The following is a 20,943-nucleotide window of genomic DNA, read 5'->3' on the forward strand; positions in this document are numbered from 1 at the left end:
GCAGCATCCAGGAGGGCAATTTGGCAGCACACATCGAAAGCCTTGAACATGTGCAAACCCTTTGGGCCAGACATTCAACTTCTAGACATTTATTCTAAGGAGATAATTGTGGAAATAAGCCTAGATTTATTCCCAGGATGTTGACTACAAGGGTGAGGGATTGTCAATACAAATATTAGGACGTGGAGACGAGTTAAACAGATGACATATCTGATAAAAGACTACGTAGCTACACGAATTCTTTATGATGTCGAGAAATCTCATGCTCTGTTAAGTGAAAACCGAGGCCACAAAAAAAGATTGTCCACGGTGATCCCATTTTTAGAACAATAACTATAAAAACAAACTCACACATAAAACATTTGGGAAGAACAAACACCAAAACACTGAGAAGACTTATCTGTGGGTGGTAGGGTCATGGATGATTGTTTGTCTCCTTTTTTGTGCTTTTCTCTATTTTGGGAAGTTTTTTTTTTTTTTTTTTAATCATAAACATGCCTTTCTTGTCATCAGCAGAGAGCTATCCATGAACCCTTACAGCCCGAAGGACAGGCCGGTCGCTGCACCGGGAGGCTGCGGACAAGGTGGCCGCGGGCCCCTTTCAGCCCACAACCTGCCCCACAGATGTGCTTGGTCCCTATGCCCCTGTCCCCCCGCCACTCTGCTGGGTCCACATATGGACCTGGTTTCAGCTGGTCTCCTCAGAGGAGGGGCTGCCCTGGATTAATCCAGAACCACAACCACCCTGCCTGACTCTCTTCTTGCTTTTACTTCCTTTTAGGAAGTAACATGTTTTAGCACAAAGGAAAGAAAAAAAAAACACCTCCCTGAGGCCAGTCTCGAAGTTTACCAAATTGCAGAAAGAAACGGAAAAAAAAAAAAAAACTTTCTCTAAAACTGACCGTTCTCAAAGCCATTTTCCTTTCCAAATGCTGCCACTGTGTGTTGGTGGCTCAGAATGATTTCCTAAGCCTGTCTGCCCTCTCCTCGGGGCTTTGAGAGGGAGAGTATCACAGGGCCGTACGTGGGCTCTGCCATAATGTCTCTCTCCTCACTCCATTTAAGCCTCCAACTCTGTAGGTGCAATCTCCCCAGGTTCCGAGGGGCCGAGGACCCTGCCCGAGACCACACAGCCAAGCCGGGATTGGACTTGGGTCAGATGGACTCCAAGCCCGTGGATGCTCAGCACACAAGGTGGAGCTGGGGGCGGTCGTCCTCACCCCGGGACGACCACGTGGAGCCGTCTGTAAGCAGACGCCGGGCTGGGCGCCAGGCCCTCCGCAGGCGGAGAGATCTGGATTTCAGCTTAAAACACATGGGTCCCATGAGCCTACAGAATTCTCTTCTAACCTCCCCCTGCCCAATTCCCTCTTGCAGGGGAAGCCAGGCAGGGTGTCACCTCTACCCTGTGAGCCCACCAAAGGGACAGACAAGGGTGCTTGGAGGCACACAGCTGGGCGAGCCAGCTGGCTTCTGGCACTGGAGGCATGAGCACCTTGAACCCAGCAGCAGGCAAGTCCAACCCAGCCAGGAAAGATGCCTAGATCTGTGCAGAGATGGAGGTGTGCATGAAAACGAGGGCTGGTGACTTCAGGAAAGGGGGCAACTGGCCCCGGGGTAATTGTGGGTGTGATGCCAGCTTCCCCTCACCCCTCACCCAGCCCGGCCTGCTCGGGGGTGCCCAGTGATGAGGAGCTTAAGAGGCCAAGGTCACTGGCTGCTGGGACTGCCTGCAAATGGGCAGTGGGGGAGGCTTGCTGGGCCCTGACTTGCTTCCTTCCCAGAAAGCTCCTAACTCCACACCAGGTGGACACACGCCACGTGCATCCCTCCCTTGGCCTCCCCGCCTCAAGTTCACAGGGTCTCATCTCTGGTCCAGGCTGGGTGACAAAAACCTCACACACTAAACCCCAGGCTTAATTCCCCATGATGGTCCCAGTAACCTGACACTGCTTGCTGTGACCTGAACCCCAGCACCCCTCCTCACAGGGAAGGATACATTCCTTAGCTTCACAGCTATGAGTGTGATTCAACTCCCAGCTGCTTAACGCTGCACGGGGCTCCTGCCTGTCCCTCACAGACCCTGCTGGCCACCCCCAGTCTGCTCGGCCCTGGAAGGAGAGGCTCTGTGCGGGGTGGACTGGACCCCCCGGCGACTACTCTGGTGTCCCCTGCTCCTTTCCTGGGGAAAGTGATTCCTGCCATCAGCCGGCATCCTCTCTGATGCTCAGAGCCAGGGAGAAAGAACTGCGTCACCATGTGCTCAGAGGAGACGACAGTGGGGGAAGAGGGAGGACACCCACTCACCCAGCCACTGTCCACTCCCCTCTGGACACCTACCGTCAACAGGAACCTTGGGGGTGGGGTGGGTATAGCTCAGTGGTAGAGCGCGTGCTTGGCACGCACAAGGGCGTGGGTTCAGTCCCCAGTATCTCCATTAAAAAAAGAAAAAAAGAGTAACCTTGGAGTATAAAAGGTAACTAGGTAATCCCAGAAGTGGTTCTCTCAGAGAGTTTCCAGTGCTCCTGAGCTGCTGAAGTGAGTGGGTCCAAGACACAAGGCTGAAAAGTTCCAGAAAAAATCTGTGGTTCCCCAAGACTCCAGCTGCCATGTCTAGGAATGGGGGCGGGGGGAGGGCTGACTCCTCCCTAATCTGGAAAAGCTGTTGGGGAGGTGGTGGCCCCCTGCCCCACCCCGTGTGCTCCTGTGGGATGAAGATGGGTCATGGCGGGTGTCACATTTCTAACTCCATCCAGAGCAGGATGTTTCTAGTCTGAGAGGCCAGGACGCTTGCTGCTGGGGCAGCCCGAGCCCCCCGGCTGCCCGGGAGATCCCAAACTGCACTCCAGGGAGAGCCCAGACCACGCTGGGCACGAAGTACGTAAAGTGCCCCGCTAAGTTACCGCCAAGTCTTAGAGGATGAGTGTGTGATGCATTTTGTGTAGCTGTCACCTCCTCAGTCTTTTTTTTTTTAAATAAATATAAAAATTTATTTTCCATTTCAGAGTTTTGTGTTGGTATGTAAAACTACTGAACTTTTTTTTTTAAATGGAGGTGCTAGGGCTGGCACCCAGGACCTCATTCATGCCAGGCATGTGCTCTACATCTGAGCTACTCTCCCTACCCCCTCAGTCTTAGTTAATCCCAACTCCAGTGCTGGGAGGGAGGCCTTGCATCACCCATTTCACAGAGCAGGACACTGAAACTCAGAGAAGGCCAGCGCCTCCCCTAGGTCACCCAGCTAGGGGGCAGCAGGTCGGAGTCCACGCCCAGGGCTGCCCTCTACAGTCGCCTGGGAAGGCGGCTCCTGCAGGGCTGGGGACGCCCACCCCCCTGCCCCACCCTCCATGGCAGCCCATCCTGACCTTGGACGGAGCTGGCCACTAGAGAGGCCTCTGAATTGATCAGCCTTTCCCTCCCTGCATCCTCCTGGCCTGAGGCATGAATCTGTCCCCCAACAGGATGGTCCTCCCGTGCTCTCTGCCCCCCAGGCTCACCCCCGTGGTTCTTTCTTTATCAGGACTTCCCGAGGCTGCTGTCACAGCCTTAACCTCCCTGCAGGACTCAGCAGTGGCACAGCCACATTTCACACGGCGCTCACTCAGCCTAGGCCAGGAGCATAGATTCCAAGTATAAGCTAAATTTTTAGGTTTAAACGTAAAAGAGCTGAGAAGTAAGGACACCACAAAGGCCAAACTGGAGCCAACCAGTCTCTGGTCCCCAAGTAGTGACAGGACACGATGGTCTGGGACAAGGAGTCTCCTGCCCACTGGAAGAGGTCGGCCGCCATGCCAGCAGGAGGGCACTGCACAGCCAAGGCTGGACCTGGCTCAGGGCAGACACACTGGCCAGGAAGAGCGGTGTTGGATGGACTCAACCCATCACCGAGGTGCCTTCGTGAAGCTGCTGCGCTGTCTGCAGGGCAGCTGGAGCTGCAGACTGTTCCCGTCAGACCACGGCCCTGCCTCCTGCACACCCCACATCTCCCCAGCGCTAACGCTAATCCCTCCGCAGAGACTACAGCAACCAAGGAGCAGGCGGGGAGGAGGAGCGGAGAGCAGTTAAATAAAAGCGCAGAGGAAGGATATTGGCTTGAGAGTAGAGGGCAAAGAGAGCAAAAAAATAAATGGCAAATTACCGGGTAGCCATCTCGTCCTGATTGCCCCTGTGGTAATTAATACGTCATTAATAATCAGACTTTCGGCAGAAAACCATATGGCAACACTTAGAACTCAATCAGGGCCCCAGATCCCCCCCATGTCTGCGGACTTTGCAGCAGGGGCTGCTGGTTGCTAACTGACTCCTTCAAGGGGCGGGGGACGCGGGGCTCCGACGGGTCTAGGGGATGCAGCTCACATCCAGGTACATGGCGAGGACCACGTGGGGATGTGGGGTTCCTGAGCATGGCATCACATGCTCCTTAAGGCCCTAGCGAGCAGATATGGGTTTCCTGTCTGTTGCTCCAGGGGATGGGGGTGACTCGAGGAAGACAGCTGTGCAAGCCAGAGATATGGGGGCACATTTACTGTTCCTGGATGCTTCGCTGCTCCCACATGCTCGGAGCGGTGACTGCCCGGCCAGCGTCCCACCCATCTCAGGTCGCAGCTTGAGAATTCTGTGTTTGCTTAATTCACTTCGTCATTTAACAGTCAAGTTTAAAAAAACACAAAAAACGCAAGAAAACAACTTTGCTCCAATAGCCCTCCACACTACGCACTTTGGCGAGTTCACACAGGTCAGCCTTCATGTGACAGTCAGGAATGACTTAACAGCAAAAAACTGCACAGGGCTTATAAATCTACACGCTCTCAATCTCTGGCTCAGTGGGATGCTGCTACACACACCAGGAAGCCTGGATTCCACAGGGTGCCGACCGGGAAATGAATCATGGTAAGCGTAAGTAAAAACGAAGCTGCTCATCTGAAAGGAATTCCTGTAGAAGGTGAATTTTTGGCTCAGGCAGGCTGTACATGTGCCTCTTGAATTGATTCGTCAGGATTTATCAGACTCTGAAAAACTGCCAAGATGCATCAAAGGCAGACTTCTGTGTCCTGCGGGAGGAGCGGGGTTTCTGGGGCTGCTGTGCGTCAGGCCGCCGGCCCCTCCCGCACACCCTTCGCCACCTCAACGCCCTCGCTGGCCAGCTGCACTCCCGAGGTCTCTGCTGCCCAGCCCAGAGAGTCAAATATTTTGGCAAAGAAGGAAAGCAGACCCCAGGATCTAGCAGTCAAGTCCAACTTATTCCTGGCATCTCTGTCTGACTCCCAAGCCCTTTGTGCCAAAGCACATGAGACCAAAACATTTAGATGGATCAGCACTGCAGGGCACTCAGGGACATGGGCACCATGCTTGCGTTTCTGTGCACCAAGCGGAGCCCCGGATTTGGTGAGCAGCAGCCAGGCTCGTGCCGCCCTCTTTGAAGGAAAACGGTCCCAGAACGCTTCCCCGAGCAAGTCAAGCCCACGGAATCCTGTGTTTGCATTCACCCACAATTCACAAAATATATGGCCGCTGTCTGGGACTGAATTTTTTTTTTTTAAGGACACACCTCTCTAACCAAATATTACTTCCATGGAAGTGCTATACACAGAGAGAGAACAAAGCGTCTTATCTTTCAGGAGCAGAGGGCCTAATCCAGGACACTTACGGGAGGACCTGCAAGACACAAGCAGAGAAGCCACAGTCAGCATCACAGGGAGAGACGGTCCCCTGGGCCAGGCCGGCCCCTCCCTTGCCCGTTTCCTGGCCTCCCCTCCTCGCAAGACTTTAATGCTATGGCCGCCCCCAAAGCCAAGTGGCAGGGCAGAGGGAGCGCCTTTGTCCTTGGAGGGGCTGGGTGGCCGTGGCCATGGTGATGACAGTTCAGGAAGTCTGGGTCCACGCCTTCATCGCCTGAGGCTGCCGCTGCTCCCTGATTGGGGCCCACCCGGGTCGGGTTTTGGCAGGCAGGGCAGGAGCCAGACCTTGTTCTTGCTTGAAGAACAAATTCTGGAGCTCACCATGGAAGGGGAGAGACTTGGGGGAGAAAACATTTTGAGCAGAGGGACGAACACCCTAGGGGCACTGGACGTGTGTGGCTGAGCAGATGTGTGGGGCAGGTGTGGCCACAGCCCAGCCTCGGGGTTAGCGGTGCCAAGCCTGGCTGTGTATGGGGGCTTGAAGGGGGCTGCGTCTGGAAGCACGGGTGGCCCTGCAGGGAAGGCTGGCGCCGCGGGCTGAGACTCGCCCCCTCCTCCCGGGAGAACCCCCAGGACACCCACATGGGTCCTCGGCTTACAGCATGCAATCCACATCTGCATTTGACCTCAATAATTTTTGTGAGAGGTATGATGAACATGTGACAGGTGACAACACAGAGGCTCAGAGAGAAAGGATTGACTTGTCCAAGGCCACGTCATTGGTTAGGGGTGGAGCTCAGCCCTGGAGGAGGCCTCCGAACCCTCCCATCCTGCACATTTTCCCCTAGAGCCACCCTGCTGCCCAGCCAGCAGCTCCTCTGCCCCCGGCAGCCCCCGCCCTCGGCCTGGGGAGTGAGGCTGGCAGCCGGCACACGTTTATGTGATGGGCAAGTGATGGCACCAGGGGTGAAAGAGGCAAGGTCTCTGACGCAGAGTTTTCCTTGGACGGATCGATACTTAAGAAAACCATTACACACGGAGAAGCACAGGGAGCTCCCGGCACAGAGCGAGTGGCCAGAGCCTGGCTGGGCCGACGGGGGACAGCAGGCCAGGCTGAGCGCAGGCGGTGAGGGATGATTACCGGGGAGAGGAAGGGGAAGGAAGAGCGTGGCGGAGAAGGAAAAGTTCGGAGCACACCAAGGTCACTGGGCAGCTGGGGACTAGGAGGGGCCGAGTGGCGGCAGCCGGGGGGCCTGGGGAGAAGGCAGCCAGAGCACAGGGTCTGGTTTCCAAGACACGGTCCAGGGGACGTGACTGGAAGGGCAGCGGGGGCCACTGAAGGGTTCTGCATGGAGGAGTGGTTTGAGGAGGCAAGAGTGTGCACAGGGATGCGCTGCAGCTGTCCCCAAGAAGGACTGTGGCCCCAACGCAGGTGCTGGCAGTGGAGACGGAGAAGTGAGTCAGATGATAAACGTTAGTGAGGACAGACAGGACCTGCTCATGGATTTGACGGTGGAGGTGGGGGTGGAGGGGTGCCTGGGGTATAGAGGAAGCACAGAGATGAAACAAAGATTTTTGGCTTGAAAACCTGACGTGCAATGGAGCTGAGACCCGAGAACGTAACGGGGGGACCGTGTGTCCCCTAATCCTAGACTGAAGGTGGGGCGGGGCGATGGCCGCGCGGATATCCGTACACCTAATGCCTCACTTTCAGCCAACGTCTTTGCTCCTTGCTTTACAGAGAAGAGAAAGCCACCACGTGGACTTGCCGGCATCTTTGCGCCGCCACACGCACACCCTGCCTGCGCCTGCACCCGTGCGCGGCCTCCGCTCCGGGCCCCTCAGGTTAACTCTGATGAAAGAAACGTTCACATGCTGAGGTGTGGGGAAGTCATACTGGCTTACACGTGAGTTAACCTGAATTTTACGTGTTAACTGAAACAGTCTGTTCGTGGCCTATCAAAATACATTGTACATCTGCTTTAATTATTAAAGAAAAGGGCGCATTGACCAGAAGTAAAGAATGTCCGTGTGGAAAATCAGGATTAAATTCCTCCCTTCCTGGAACGCCAGTGCTGCTTCTCCTGCGATAAGGCTCCCTTCCCAGGCCGAGGCCACACGACTCGCGGAGTACGTGCTGGTCTCCTCTTCTTGAAACCTCGAAGGAATGTATCCCTGACTTGTTTGATGTTCTTTGTTCAGACAAGACATAAAACTGTGCTGAACTAAACTTCAGTTAAAAAAAAATCACAAAATTTGTAGATACTGACAGGCATATGCCGAATAGATAAACAAGATTACGCTGTATAGCACAGGGAAATATATACAAGATCTTGTGGTAGATCACAGTGAAAAAAAATGTGACAATGAATATATGTATGTTCATGTATAACTGAAAAATTGTGCTCTACACTGGAAATTGACACAACTTTATAAACTGACTATAATTCAATAAAAAATGTAAGAAAAAATCACAAAAACATCAAAAGAAAAAATCTCTATGAAATCCACCATACAAGCCTAAAAAAGAAATAAATACCCCCCCCAAAACAAAAACAAAAACAAAAACAAAAACCGTGCTTCCCCAGAGCAGTTCCTCAGAGTGATCTGGGAGGCTGTCTTCCAGGCTGTAGTCCTCACTTCAGCTCATATAAACTCTTCCATTCCTGGTATAGATTGTTGATTGATTATTTACGAGGACAACTCAGAGGAGCAGACCCGCCTCCACCTCTCTGGGTCCTTGCTGCCCCCACCGCCCCCTCTCTCTCCTGGTCGCTGTCAAGCACGCCCTCTGAAGCAGAGGCTTCCCCACCAGCCTGAACATGCTCCGATCCCTTCCATGAAGAAGCCAGCCTGCACTCCGCGTCCTCCTCTGCCCTGCCCACCTCTCCTTCCTTCACAAGGAAGCGCCCTGCTGGAAGTGGGGGGGCCTCCTCTCCTCGCTCCTCTTCTCCCATGCCCCTCGTGACCCTCCGAGTGGAGGCCCTCCCTGTCCCACCCTCACCAGGTCTCCAACGACCTCCTCCCGGTCCGTAAGCCTGGCAAGGGTCTCTCCTCCCCACTGGACTCATCTCCCACCTCCCCGGCGGCTCAGCTGACTCCGCCTCCTCTCCCAGGCTCACCCTCAGGGTCCAAGTCTAAGCTTCCTTCTCTTCAGTTCCCTGTTCATCCATCTCCTCTCCGTCCTCCCCAGGTCTCTTCCACGCTCATGGCTGCACTAGGCGGAAGTGTCCCAAACGTGTACCTCCAGTCCCGACCCTGCCTTGAAGCCCAGGCTCCCTTTGCGAGCTGCCCGCTTGATCTCCCCGTGAAGAGTCCCAAGATTCCTTAAACAGACACGTGCAGCCACACGCGTGCTCTGCTTCAGCCCCTTGTCTCCGCGGATGACATCCCCTCCCACCCAGCTGGTGACCCGGAAAACAAGGAGTTCCCCTCGACACGCTCTCCCTCCCCGGTCTATCGGCACATCCATCTTTTACTGCCCTGGGATCCACCCACTCACAGCCAGTCCCTGCTGCCACCACCAGTACCACTTGGTACCACCGACACCATGGCCTAATCCATGCTGCCAGCATCTCGGGAAGCTTCTTCCCTCACCTCCCTCTTCACTCACCCCACAGACATTCGCTGAGTGCCTCCTGTTTCAGACGCTGTTCCGGGCAAGTGGGACACAGCCGTGAGAGCGGCAAGGATCCCTGTCCTGAGGAGCAGCCCTCCTAGGGAGGAGACAGCTGAGATACAGGAAGCGTGATAAACGGTACGTCCCCTGGAAGGCGCCAGTGCAAAGGAGCGGGAGAGGCGCAGGGCCGGGGAAGGGGCGCTGCCAGCACTGGGGGCGGCGCAGACGGGGACGGCTCTACCCGCCGCTTTCAGGACTTATCCTCTGAGATGGGAGCTCTTGCAGGGTTTTGAGCAGAGAGAACATGGCCTGGCTCATATTTTAAAAGGATCACACTGTGTGGGGTGGCCATGGCAGTGACGTGGGGGAGAGGCGGTGGTGGCCCACAGCCGGTGGTGGCGGTGGAGCAGGTGGACGTGGTTGGATTCTGGATTGATTCTAAAGGAGGAGCCAAGAGGATTTCTCTAGACTGTGGAGTGTGAGAGACATGAGTTGAGGAAGATTTTGGCTTGAGCAACTCTGAAAAGATGTTGCCATCAACAGAAGTTGGCAGGTTTGCTGGAAGGATTAGGGGCTCAGCTTTGTACACGTGGCCCTTGGGGGCACCCCAACAGTTAGAAGTGGGGAGAAGAGAAGGAAGTCCCAGAAGCTGAGTGGAGGAAGGGCACTGAGGAAGAGGGCCCCACCACTGTGCCCATCCCTGCTGATGGCCACATGAGGCAAAGGCCGAGATCTGACGGCTGGACACCAACAGGAGGGGAGATGGCAGTGGGCGTCTGGGGAGAGGGAAGGGGAGGAAGTGGACAGTCACAGCTTTCGGGGCGTTCTGCTGCAGATGGGAGCGAAGACACGGAGTAGTTGCTTTGGTGGCACGGAGTCCAGAGAGGGGTATTTCTTTCCAGTGTGAGGCACAGAAGCGTGTTTGCACAATGGGAGTCGTCAGCAGGGGGCGCAGATCCAACATGTTGGAAACCGGGCATTCCAGGAGCGACGTCCTGGAGGGGGTGAGGGGGACTGGCCCTGGCATCAGAGGCGGCACCGGGAGGTGGTACGTGGTGCTGCTTGGTGTGCAGACACGCAGGTGGGATTTACGGAAGTTCTCTTCCAATGGCTCCAACTGTGCCAGGGAAGGAGGAAGTGGGGCCATCAGCCATGAGTGATGGTGGCAGAAGAGGGTGGGAGGGGCTTCTGTGTGGGTATCAAGACCCTCAGGAGTTCACCCGAAGTGGTGCTGGAGACGGGGCTGGAGGCCCAGGAGAGGAAACCTCACTAGCAGCAAAGGGGACGTGCCTGGGATCAGAGGGGTTTCAAATATGCTGACCCATCCCCCTGCAGTCTCCCCTGGGAGGCCACATGCAGATCTGATCATGGCACTCCCATCCCCTGACCCTTTGCTTTCCCATTGTTCTTAGGACAGAGGCCCAAATCCGAAGCCCCATCCACACTGCGATCTGCCCCTGCCACCCCCCAACCCCTACCCGGCTCCATCTGAGCCTCTTGTACCACTGAGAAGAGAGTTATTATGAACAGAAGGTGGTGAGCAGGCTGGTGGTTATCGGGACAAAGTCAAGTTGGATTCATACCTCAGCATGAACCAGGATAAATTTCAGAAGAATCAAAGAATTATATGTTTAAGAAAAAAAAATCACAAAAATCCTAGAGGAAAATATGGAAAAATTCCTTTCTAACCATGGAGAGGGGCAAGCTTCCCCAACTTCAGTTCATAATCTCGAAACCATGACATAAAGTCTGACCCAACCATATAAAAACAAAAATGTCTGCGAGGCAGAAAGCACCGTCAGCAAAGTCCAAAGCCAGCATGGAAACATATTTCTAACTCATGTCACAAAGGCTAGATACCCTGACAAACAAGGCTCCTGCAGATCGACTCTACAAACATCAACAATCTTACAGAAAAATGGCCAAAAGAAATGAACAGCGAGTCCACAAAAAAAAAAAAAAAACCAGAGCCCTTAAGCACACGGGGAAAAAAGGGACTCTTCATTCACGATAAAAGAAAGGAGAGTTAAAACTACAATCATATCAGATTAGGAAAAGTGAAAAAATCCGATGACATCGTGTGAAGGGAAAGGTCACCACACACACAGGCTGAGCGAGGATAAACTGGTACACTCTCTACAGCTAGTGATGCTGACTAAGATGTCAGACGTTTGTGCCAATTGCCACACTGATCCTCCTGGAAATTTATTCCATAGATATATTAACAGATATACATGAGAAGACAGGTGTGTAAGGTTACTCTTTCCAGAACTGGTTGAGAGAGTAAAAACCTTTAGGAACAGCACAAGTGGAGCTGCTTAGAGAAAGGATGGATGCTTGTATAAATGCTTACCTAACTATTTACAACAGCCAAGATGTAGAAGCAACCTAAATGCCCATCGACAGAGGACTGGATAAAGAAGCTGTGGTATATTTATACAATGGAATACTACTCAGAGATAAAAAAGAATAAAATAATGCCATTTGCAGCAACATGGATGGACCTGGAGATCGTCATTCTAAGTGAAGTAAGCCAGAAAGAGAAAGAAAAATACCATATGAGATCACTCATATGTGGAATCCAAAAAAAAAAAAAAAAAAAGAAGGAAGAGGACACTAGTGAACTCATCTACAATACAGAAACAGACTCACAGACACAGTAAATACTCTTATAGTTACTGGGGGAAGGGGGTGGGAAGGTATAAATTTGGGAGTTTGAGATTTGCAAATGATAACCACTATATATAAAAATAGATAAAAAACCAAATTTTTCTGTGTAGCACAGGGAACTATATTCAATATCTTGTCATAACCTTCATGAAAAAGAATATGAAAACAAATATATGTATATATATGGATGACTGGGACATTATACTGTACACCAGAAATTGACACATTGTAACTGAGTATACTTCAGTTTTAAAAAAATGCTTATCTATGCAGCTGTGAAAAAGACTAAAGTACTTCTTTAGGTTCTGACATGGAGTACTCTCCCAGGCATATGGTTACATTTTTTTAAAAGGTGTGTTAACAGTGTGTTAATAGGCAGCCATTCGTGCTAAAAGAAATGGCTGGACTTTTGTTTGTGTGAATGTGGGACATCTCTGGGTGTGGACAGAAGGATGTGGCCAGCAGGTTGCTTCCAGATAGGGGAATGGGGCGGTGGGAAGGCAGGAGTGGCAGGGAGAAACCGACTTTTCACCGTGGACCCTTTAATGCCGTCGGATACACGTGTGTGGCCACCAAGTCAGACAAGGCAATTAAGTTAACTTAAAAGTGGCTGTGCTTTTGTCTGGGCCTCCAGCTTTTGCTGCCTTCCCCTCACCTCCAAGCTCCCTCCAAGAAAGTTCAGACTGCGATGACCATTCTGGGCGCCTGGGGTCCTGAGAGTGGAGCCCGGAGCCTGGCGTGAGGTGCAGCTCAGGAGACGAAGGAGGGGCCCCGGAAGTCACCATCACTCACTCAGGGCTCATCCTGCACTGGGAACTCCGCCGTCTGCCCTCCCCAGCCACCTCATTTAACCCCTGCTGCTGCCTGACCAGCACATTTTACAGACGAGGAAACCAAGGGTCAAAAATGTTACCGTGCCCAGGGTCACGTCCTGCTCCGATCTGAGCAGAACCCCCTAGGCAGCCTTACTTCAAGCCTAACAAAGTGCAAACTATTTTGGCAGGAAGAGCTCTGACATTTACTGTGTCACCTGAGGTCCCTGGGAGGGAGCATGGCCTGTCTGAGGTCACCCAGCTAGTGGGAAGCAGCCCTGTGGAGCCCTAAACCCATGGCCCTGTGCACCGTCCCCAGAGGGCTGGCCAGAGTGGGAATGGCAGCATTCCAGAGGCTGATCCCATCACTGGTGGGACTGGATGCATGGAGCCCACCTGAGACTCCACCATGACTCACACCAACCCACCACCTCTCTTGCGCCCTGCTGACACCCGTCACCAGCCACCACTGCTTACCGCTGGCATCATCTTTACAGCCTCCTTCTGGGCACACCCATCCCACCAGCCAGAGGGGCCTTTAAAAAATGCCCACCCCTTCCCAGGGCTTCCCATTCAAGTGGAATAACGTGCAGACTCTTGGGGGCACAGCGGTCCCACGTGACCCTGCTCCTCCTGGTCCCTGTCACCCTCGGCCTGGCACTGGGCCCCCCTTGTCTCTCTCGGTGCCCCGAGGGGCCAGCTCTCTTTGGCCCCAGGACATTCACACCCGCCTTCCTGACCATCGCCCCCCTGGTTTCCATCACAGCTCCCTAGTATTTCCTTCCAAGCACTCATCACAGTCTTCACTTCTGAAATCTGTTTATTTGTGTTTCCGTTACTGTCTGTCAGCCCCAACAGCAAGGCAGCTCCCTGAGAGCTGGGACCCTGTGTGCCTGGCTCCCAGCCATCTCCCTCCGGCCCAAGCAGGGCCCAGCAGGCACGAGCACTCTGTGAACACGTGCTGGATGGATGAGAGGGCAGAAGGGCAGGAGCGCCGAGCTTCGCCGTACAGTCCTCCCTCGGTACCCTCGGGGGGATTGGTTCCACGGCCCCCCAAGGATATCAGAACCCAAGGATGTTCAAATCCCATGTATAAAATGGTTCTATTTGCACATACCCTACACACATCCTCCTGGATATTTTAAATCACTTCTAGATTACTTATAATACCTCACACACAAACACTGTACAGAGTTTCCGGTGTACAGCAAATTCAAGTTATGCTTTTTGGAACTTTCTGGAAATTAAAAAAAAATTTCTGATAGATGGTTGGTTGAATCCACAGATGTGGAACCTGTGAATATGGGGGCCAATCGTACAGGGTTTGTGCTTGGGCTGCCCGAGGCTTCTAGAGATGCGCTCCATGGCCCATGGTGAGCTGGCCTGCCAAGAGCGATGGGTGGGGAGGGGGATCCAGGGGTCCCTGCTTAGAAAGTGAGGTGGTCTTGTAATAACCTTTAATGAAAAAAAATATGAAAGCAAATATATGTATACATATGCATGACTAAAACATTACTCTGTACACCAGAAATTTATACATTGTAACTGACTACACTTCATTTAAAAAAAAAAAGTGAGCTGGGCTGCAGGGCTTCCGGGTGGCGGTCCCACCGCGGCCGGCCCTGTTCCACACACAGCTTTCAAACACGTGCTCCAGGGATTGGCTGGATCTGCTGCCTCTGCTGTCGGGAAAGCGGGAGCGATTAAATAAGAGCCAGATGACTTGGGAAATAGATAAAACGGGTTTGAGGGTTCAGTGATTTTGTGGCCTCTTTAACTGAATTGATGTGGCCTGACAGGGACCGGGTTTCCCAAACTGGGGGCCACACCCTCTCAGCCCCGGAGGACAGGAAGGCACACGAGCTGCTTGTTGATGGGTGAGCAGAAGCGGGTGGAGGGTCTGGGGGCCCAGCACGCCCTCCTAGCGCTTTTAGTCCTGGGAGGACCATTTCTGAGGGTTTCCCGAAGGCCATATTCCTGGAGAAGCAAATTGGGAAGAGCCCTTCCCACAGCCTGGCAATTGCTCAGTGTGCACACCTGGAGGTGGCGAGGGCCGGGGTCTAGCCTGAGTGCCTGAGGCCGCTGGGGTCATCATAGCCACTGCTCACGGCCCACACCTGCTCTTCTGGGTGGTGCCTGGACCCCTGACTCCCACTCTGCCTGCTCCCTGCTCTGCCCAACAGGCCCTCCCCTCTGCCTCTCCCCTCTCAGCTGGCTCAGGTTATGGGGCTCTGCTTGACCCTAGGACACCCACCCGCCGTGAGGACAACCACCTTTGGCCACGCTTCTCTGGGGCTTCCCCTGGTGGGACAGAGTAGGCCCAGGGCTTTTATTTTATTTTCCTGATGGAGATACTGGGGATTGAACCCAGGACCTCACACATACTAAGCACGCGCTTTACTGCTGAGCTCTACCCCGCACCTGGCCCAGGGCTTTTAAACCGAGTTTGCAGGTGGATGAAGTAAGGCTTGGAGGTGGGCAAATGCAGAGCCAGGAACGAGTCGGTGAGTCGGGCACTTAGGCCACAGGGCCTGGATGTGATGAGGCCAATAGTGCCAGGGAGCGCTGAGGCCTCAGAGCCCGGCTCCCCAGCTGACGAGCTCTAAGTCTTCAGCCAGAGCCTGTCCTCTCTCGGCAAAGACTGCTTCTGGGAAACGTGGGGAGCACCGATCCCCTGCCTCTCCGGACTGCATGAGGATTGCATGAGACATTGTGTGTATATAAAGTGCTCGGGACAGCAGCAGCACAGAGCGGACACCAAAACCCAGTGCCGGCTGGAATTCCAGCACGCTCTCTCTTTGTTATGTGCACACACATTTGCACACTCCTACACAGACACGCACCCCTTAGATCACAGGGAGGAGAGAAACACAGAAGGAGGTTTTCCTTTCTTTGGCTTCATGTTGCTGAACAAACGCTGACTGCACAACAGCTTTGAAGAGTCTCCTTTGGAAATGGCAGCTCAGATGGGCCTCCAGTGTTTTGGCTGTGATGACATGTCAGGTACACGGCTGCAGCCCTGGAGTTCAGGGTCGAGCAGGCCAGCCTTGGCTTGGAGGTTTGCTCTGGCAGTTACCCTACTCAGACTCAGTGCAGGGCAGCGGCGGTGCTGATTAGAAGCCTCAGTGGAAAGTAAATACGTTGGATTAAAAAAAAAATGGTTCTACTGAGATGTAATTCATGTACCATGAAATTCACTTTTTAAAAGAGTATGTTTCAGGGATTTTTGGTATACTTGCAGAATCGCGTGGCCATCACCATTATGTAATTCTGTTTATCCTTCATTTTTTTTTTTTCTGGTTGGGGAAGGTAATTAGGTTTATTTTATTTTATTTATTTTTTAATGGAGATACTGGGTATTGAGCCCAGGACCTCATGCCTGCTAAGCACTCACTCTACCCCTGAGTTATACCCTCCTCCCCTGTTTATCAATCATTTCTGATAAACAGTCATCATTTCATTATCCCCTTCATTTTTGAAAGACAGTTTTGCTCGACGTAAGATTCTAGGTTGATGGTTCTTTTCTTTCAGTCCTTTGAAGAGGTCAGGCCATCCTAGTGCCTTCCGGCCTCCGTTGTTTCTGACAGGAAGTCAGCGGTTAATGTTACTGGGGTTCCCTTGTATGGATGAATCCTTTCTCTCCCGCTGCTTTCAAGAGTTCCTCCTTGTCTTTGACTTCCAGCATTTTACTGTGATGTGTCTGGATGTATATCTCTGCATTTATCTTATTTAGAGCTCACTGAGCTTCTTGGATATGTAGATTAATGTTTTCAGCAAATTTGAAAAGCTTTCAGCTATTGTTTCTTAAATTATTGTCTTGCTTCCTTTCATTTCATACTGAAGGAATCCCTTTAGTATTTCTGCTGCTAGAGATGAATTCTCTCCATTTTTTGTTCATCTGGACGTGTCTTAATTTCTCCTTTACTTTTCAAGTATAGCTTCCCTGGCTACAAATTTCTTTGTTGACCGTTTCTTCTTTTCTCATCACTTTGAATATGTCCCACCACCTTTTGGTTTTCATGGTTTGTGATGGGAAATCAGCTGTTAATCTTATCAAGGATCCCTCTTCTGTGATGAGGGAGCCATTGTTCTTTTGCTGCTTTCAAAGGTCTTTCTTCATTTTTTCCCTTTTGGTAATGTGGCTATGGTGCACTTAGGTTTATTCTACCTGAAATGTGTTAGGATTCTTGGATATACAATGTTTTCTTTATATTTGGGAAGATTTTGGCCATTATTTCTTCATATATTCCTTATGTCTCTTTCTCTTGTCCCCTGCTGAGGCCCCCGCTCTATGTATGTTGGCACACTTGATAGTGTCTCACAGATTTCTGAGACCCTCTTCATTTTTCTTCATTCTTTTTTCTCTTCCTTAGTCAGGATCATCTGAATTGACCTAACTTCAAATTTGCTGATCCTTTCTTCTGCCAGCCCAAATCTACTGTTGAGCCCCGTTAGTGATTTATTCATTTCAGTTACTGTACTTTATGGCTCAAGAACTTATTATTTGGCTCCTTTAAAAAAATACTTTCTATCTCTCTATTGATAGTCTCCATTTGGTGGTACATAATTCTTGTGCATCCCTTTAATTCTTTAGACGTGGTCTCCTTCAGTTCTTTGAACATATTTATAACATCCAACATAAAATCTGTGTCTGGTAAGTCCATCTGGGCTTCTCAATGATAGTTTTTATGGACCACCTTTTGTCCTTTTTAAATTGCCGTACTTTCTTGTATCTTTGTATGTCTCATAATTTTGTTAAAAACTGGGCATTAAAAATAATCTAATGTGGCTCCTTTGGAAATTACATACCCTTCCTCCTTTTCAGGATTTGCTGCTGTTGCTGTTTGTTCAGGGGCTTTTCTGGGCTAATTCTCTAAAGTGTGTACTCTTTGTCATGTGCAGCTGCTGAAGTCTCTGCTTGGGTTGTTTAATTGTCAGCTAGACAGAGTTTTTCTTTAATGCCTTGATCCAGTAAGTCTCCCACTCCATGCCAAGGTGCTCTTTGGGCGTGCTGGAACATAACTTCAGTGCTGCACCAGGTTACAACCCTGCCTTTGCCTTCATTTCCTGTTTAAGTGGAGCCTCAAGGTCAGCCTGAGATGACAGACTGGGGTTTTCTTAGGTCTTTCCCTGCACATCTTCTAGATTCCCAGGAATATGGTGGAGCATTTCAAAGCCCCTTTGGACAGCGCATACCCTAGATCTTCATTTAAGTTTTTGTGTCAGCTTCTTGTTTGCTCCAACTGGCATTGCTACCTCAGGCAGCTGCAATATTAAACAATTGCTGCTGAGTGTTTTTGGCAAGCTCTCCGGGAATAGGGCTTTTCCCAGTGAGTGAGCTCTGCATCAGATCAAATAGAGACAAGTCTATAAAAAGTGGGCTTTTCCAGGGAGCTTACAGATAGTGATGGTTCTCAGGGAATGAGCACTTGGGGGCTTCAACCTTGTTCTGCCACCTCTGCGGCTGCTACTTTTCACAGGTGCCGTGATTATGAGGCTGATGGTTTTTAAGGCTACAGCGGGGCCAGGAGATGGGCAAGTTAAAATGCTACAAACCTCACCGTTTTCAGTAAGGTTCAGATATTTCTCTTGAATAAACATTTCTTAGGTTGTTACCAGATATTAATTTCCAGAATTCTGAAAAGGTCTTTTTCCTAGTGTTCTTGCTTTCGTGGAGGAGCAGATTTTCAGAAGTCCTTACTCTATCATTCCAGAAGTGCTTCTTCCAGTGGATTTTTAGAAACAGTTTCTTGGGGCCAGGGTGGATAAAAAACCCCCAGTACTAAAACTGCTGACCTAAGGCTGGCAGCCGTAGAGATCCGGGGAGCACCTCTGTTTGTCTCTGCAGGTTTAGTGCAAGCGTCAGCCAAGCAGCTTTTGACTGTTTTCATCCTTTGCTCTTCTAGCTTCTTAACGCTTTACCCTTCATTTGCTCATCAGTTCCTCTTTCTCTCTCTCTCCTTCCTTTCCTCCCCAATTCCTATAAACAAGCTTTTATTGACCATCTATTTAGTGCCTGGGGTTCAAGCACCTGCTCTGAGGAGCCCATGCTTTGGTGGAGAAGAACATGTTTGCAGAGCAGACCACCAGCCCTGCAGGAAGCACTGGGACAGAGGGAGGGATCGGGGGCTGTGGGCAGCAGGGGGACTGATGGATGCTCTTGGGGAAAGGGGGATCTGGAAAGAGAAAGGGTTCTGCCTAAGTTCCCTAGAAAGAGGATCCCAAGGCAGTGCTGGGCTTCCCTAGGGAATGGGCCAGTGGGGAGGTGAAAAATCCCTTCCATTATGACAGAGACACATAAACACTGTAGGACCTGTAAGGCATATTCCAGGCAAAGGCTCTCACTGGGAACAAGAGAGGACCCATCCCCACAGGCAGGCAGGGTCAGCTCTGTCTGCAGCTGTAGCAGCAGCAGCAGCAGCAGCAGCAGCAGGAAGCCATCTCGGCCAGATACTGTCCCACTGGGCAAAAAGAGCCTTTCTCCCCGGGGCACAGGAAGAGCCTGGTTTGTACAAGGGAAGGGCCCAAAGCCAGGAGGTGCATGTGTGTGCAACTATCTAGAAATAAACATGAGGCCCAGCCAAAGCTAAGCAGAGACGGACATCTGCTCTGTGCTACGCACACCCCTCTGTGACAGGCAGAGAGTCAGGCCACCGCGTGGGGACGGGCAGTGAAGGGGAGGAGCAGCTTGCCCGGCAGCTGACTTCAGGCCAGACACTGCTTCCTCCTGGAGCCTCAGTTTCCTTATCTGCAAAATGGGGCTAAGGACATACGCTTATCTTGCACAGGGCTCTGTGAGGATCACGTGAGATGAAGCACTTGAAGGGCCCAGAGCCGTGTCAGCGGCCCAGTAAGTCCTGGTCTGTCTTTGACTTTTAGACGTTTGTAAACTGGAGTCAAAATTCTATTGGGTTTTTGAGTAAGTTGAGCAATATTATACTTTGTCCTAAAAAAAGTCACTATGTATTCCTCATCTCCTTCCAGAAAAGACATCGGGAGCTTACAACGAAAGGCAATAAACCCTTTCACGAGGGCAGAAATGAGAACTGAGTGATGAAGAGCGTATCTGGTGGGCTGGCGTGCGGGGGGTGGTGATTACACACAAAATCCTTTGCAGCCAAACACAAAACAGCCTTCTGCTTCTGGAAGTCAAAGCAAACAGAGTACCATGAGAGGCGTATCCTGCCAGTGAACTCTGGGAGTTTATCTGGAAGGCTTCTATGTAAGGAACTAGATAGCGCGAGCACGTAGCGGAAGGTGGGGACGAGAGCCCATGCCAGTGCCAGGAGGAAGAGTCTGAGGCTTAGAGAGAACCTGTCCTGCCTCCCCAGGCCCAGTCTGCCTGGGTCCTCTTGGTGGTGGACCCCTCTGGCATCATCACCACGCCATCCTTGTGCAGTTGCTTTGGGCTGAGCGTGTGTGCATCCGGGCATTCCTTCATTCACTGCACTGTGCATTTATAGTCCCTGGATCCTGCCCTGCGCCAGGCTCTGGGCTGGGTGCTGAAGACTCGGGGTGACAGCCCCAGCCAGAGGGGCTGGAGAGGGCTTTTTGGGGGGAGATGCTTGAGCTAGACTTCAAGGACAAAGAGTCGTGACCTTCGGTAAGAGTCCAGGTGGAGGAGGAGACATTCTGGGCGGGGGAGGGCAGAAGAGCGCAGGCTCAGAGTGGGAGGGTCCTGGACCCCCACAATGAGGCTGGAGATGGGGGACATGGTGGGAAGGGTGGTGAGAGTGGCAGGAGGCTGTGCTGATGAAGACAGAGGAGGGGGCACAGGTCTGAGACCTCCTGGGGAAGAGACTGAGCAGGACTCTGCGTGGAAGTGGCGGGGGAGGGAGCAAAGATGACGGCCCGGTGTCTGCGCAGGGAAGGAGGTGGTTGGAGTCCCGTCCCTGCGGTGGGGAGCCAGGGGGGAGCAGGCGGGGGAGGTGCTGGGCTCAGTGGGGCCACGTCCAATCTCTGGGCCCAGAGATGACTTAGCTGGAGGAAGGGGAGCATTGCCAGCAGTATGGGGGCTCTGGAGCCACAGGGTTGGGAGGGAGGAGAAGAGACGGCCAAGGGCAGATCCACTTAAGAGGCAAGTGGGGTCCCATTGGGAAGGCAAACAAGAAGGGGTCCCACAGAGATGTGGGAGGAAACACAGAGGAATTCTGGGGGCATGGCCCGCGCGAAGGTCAGGAAGACAGACAGCAGCTCATGCCGGCCAGGCCATCGGGAGGTCAGT

At 52.1% G+C, this 20,943-nt stretch overlaps 1 protein-coding gene across 1 annotated transcript in view; it reads right to left on the minus strand.

Annotated features, from left to right (window-relative positions):
* COL23A1 (collagen type XXIII alpha 1 chain) overlaps positions 1 to 20,943 on the minus strand; it is a 301,135-nt gene that overhangs the window by 42,297 nt on the left and 237,895 nt on the right. The window contains exons 4-5 of the mRNA XM_064480158.1: positions 6,183 to 6,190; positions 4,139 to 4,165 (exon numbers count right to left, since the gene is read on the minus strand). Coding sequence (XP_064336228.1) covers positions 4,139 to 4,165; positions 6,183 to 6,190 — 35 coding nt within the window. The remainder of the gene's footprint in view (positions 1 to 4,138; positions 4,166 to 6,182; positions 6,191 to 20,943) is intronic.

The sequence above is a fragment of the Camelus dromedarius genome, chromosome 27 (genome assembly GCF_036321535.1).
Source record: "Camelus dromedarius isolate mCamDro1 chromosome 27, mCamDro1.pat, whole genome shotgun sequence".
Taxonomy (NCBI): Eukaryota; Metazoa; Chordata; class Mammalia; order Artiodactyla; family Camelidae; genus Camelus; species Camelus dromedarius.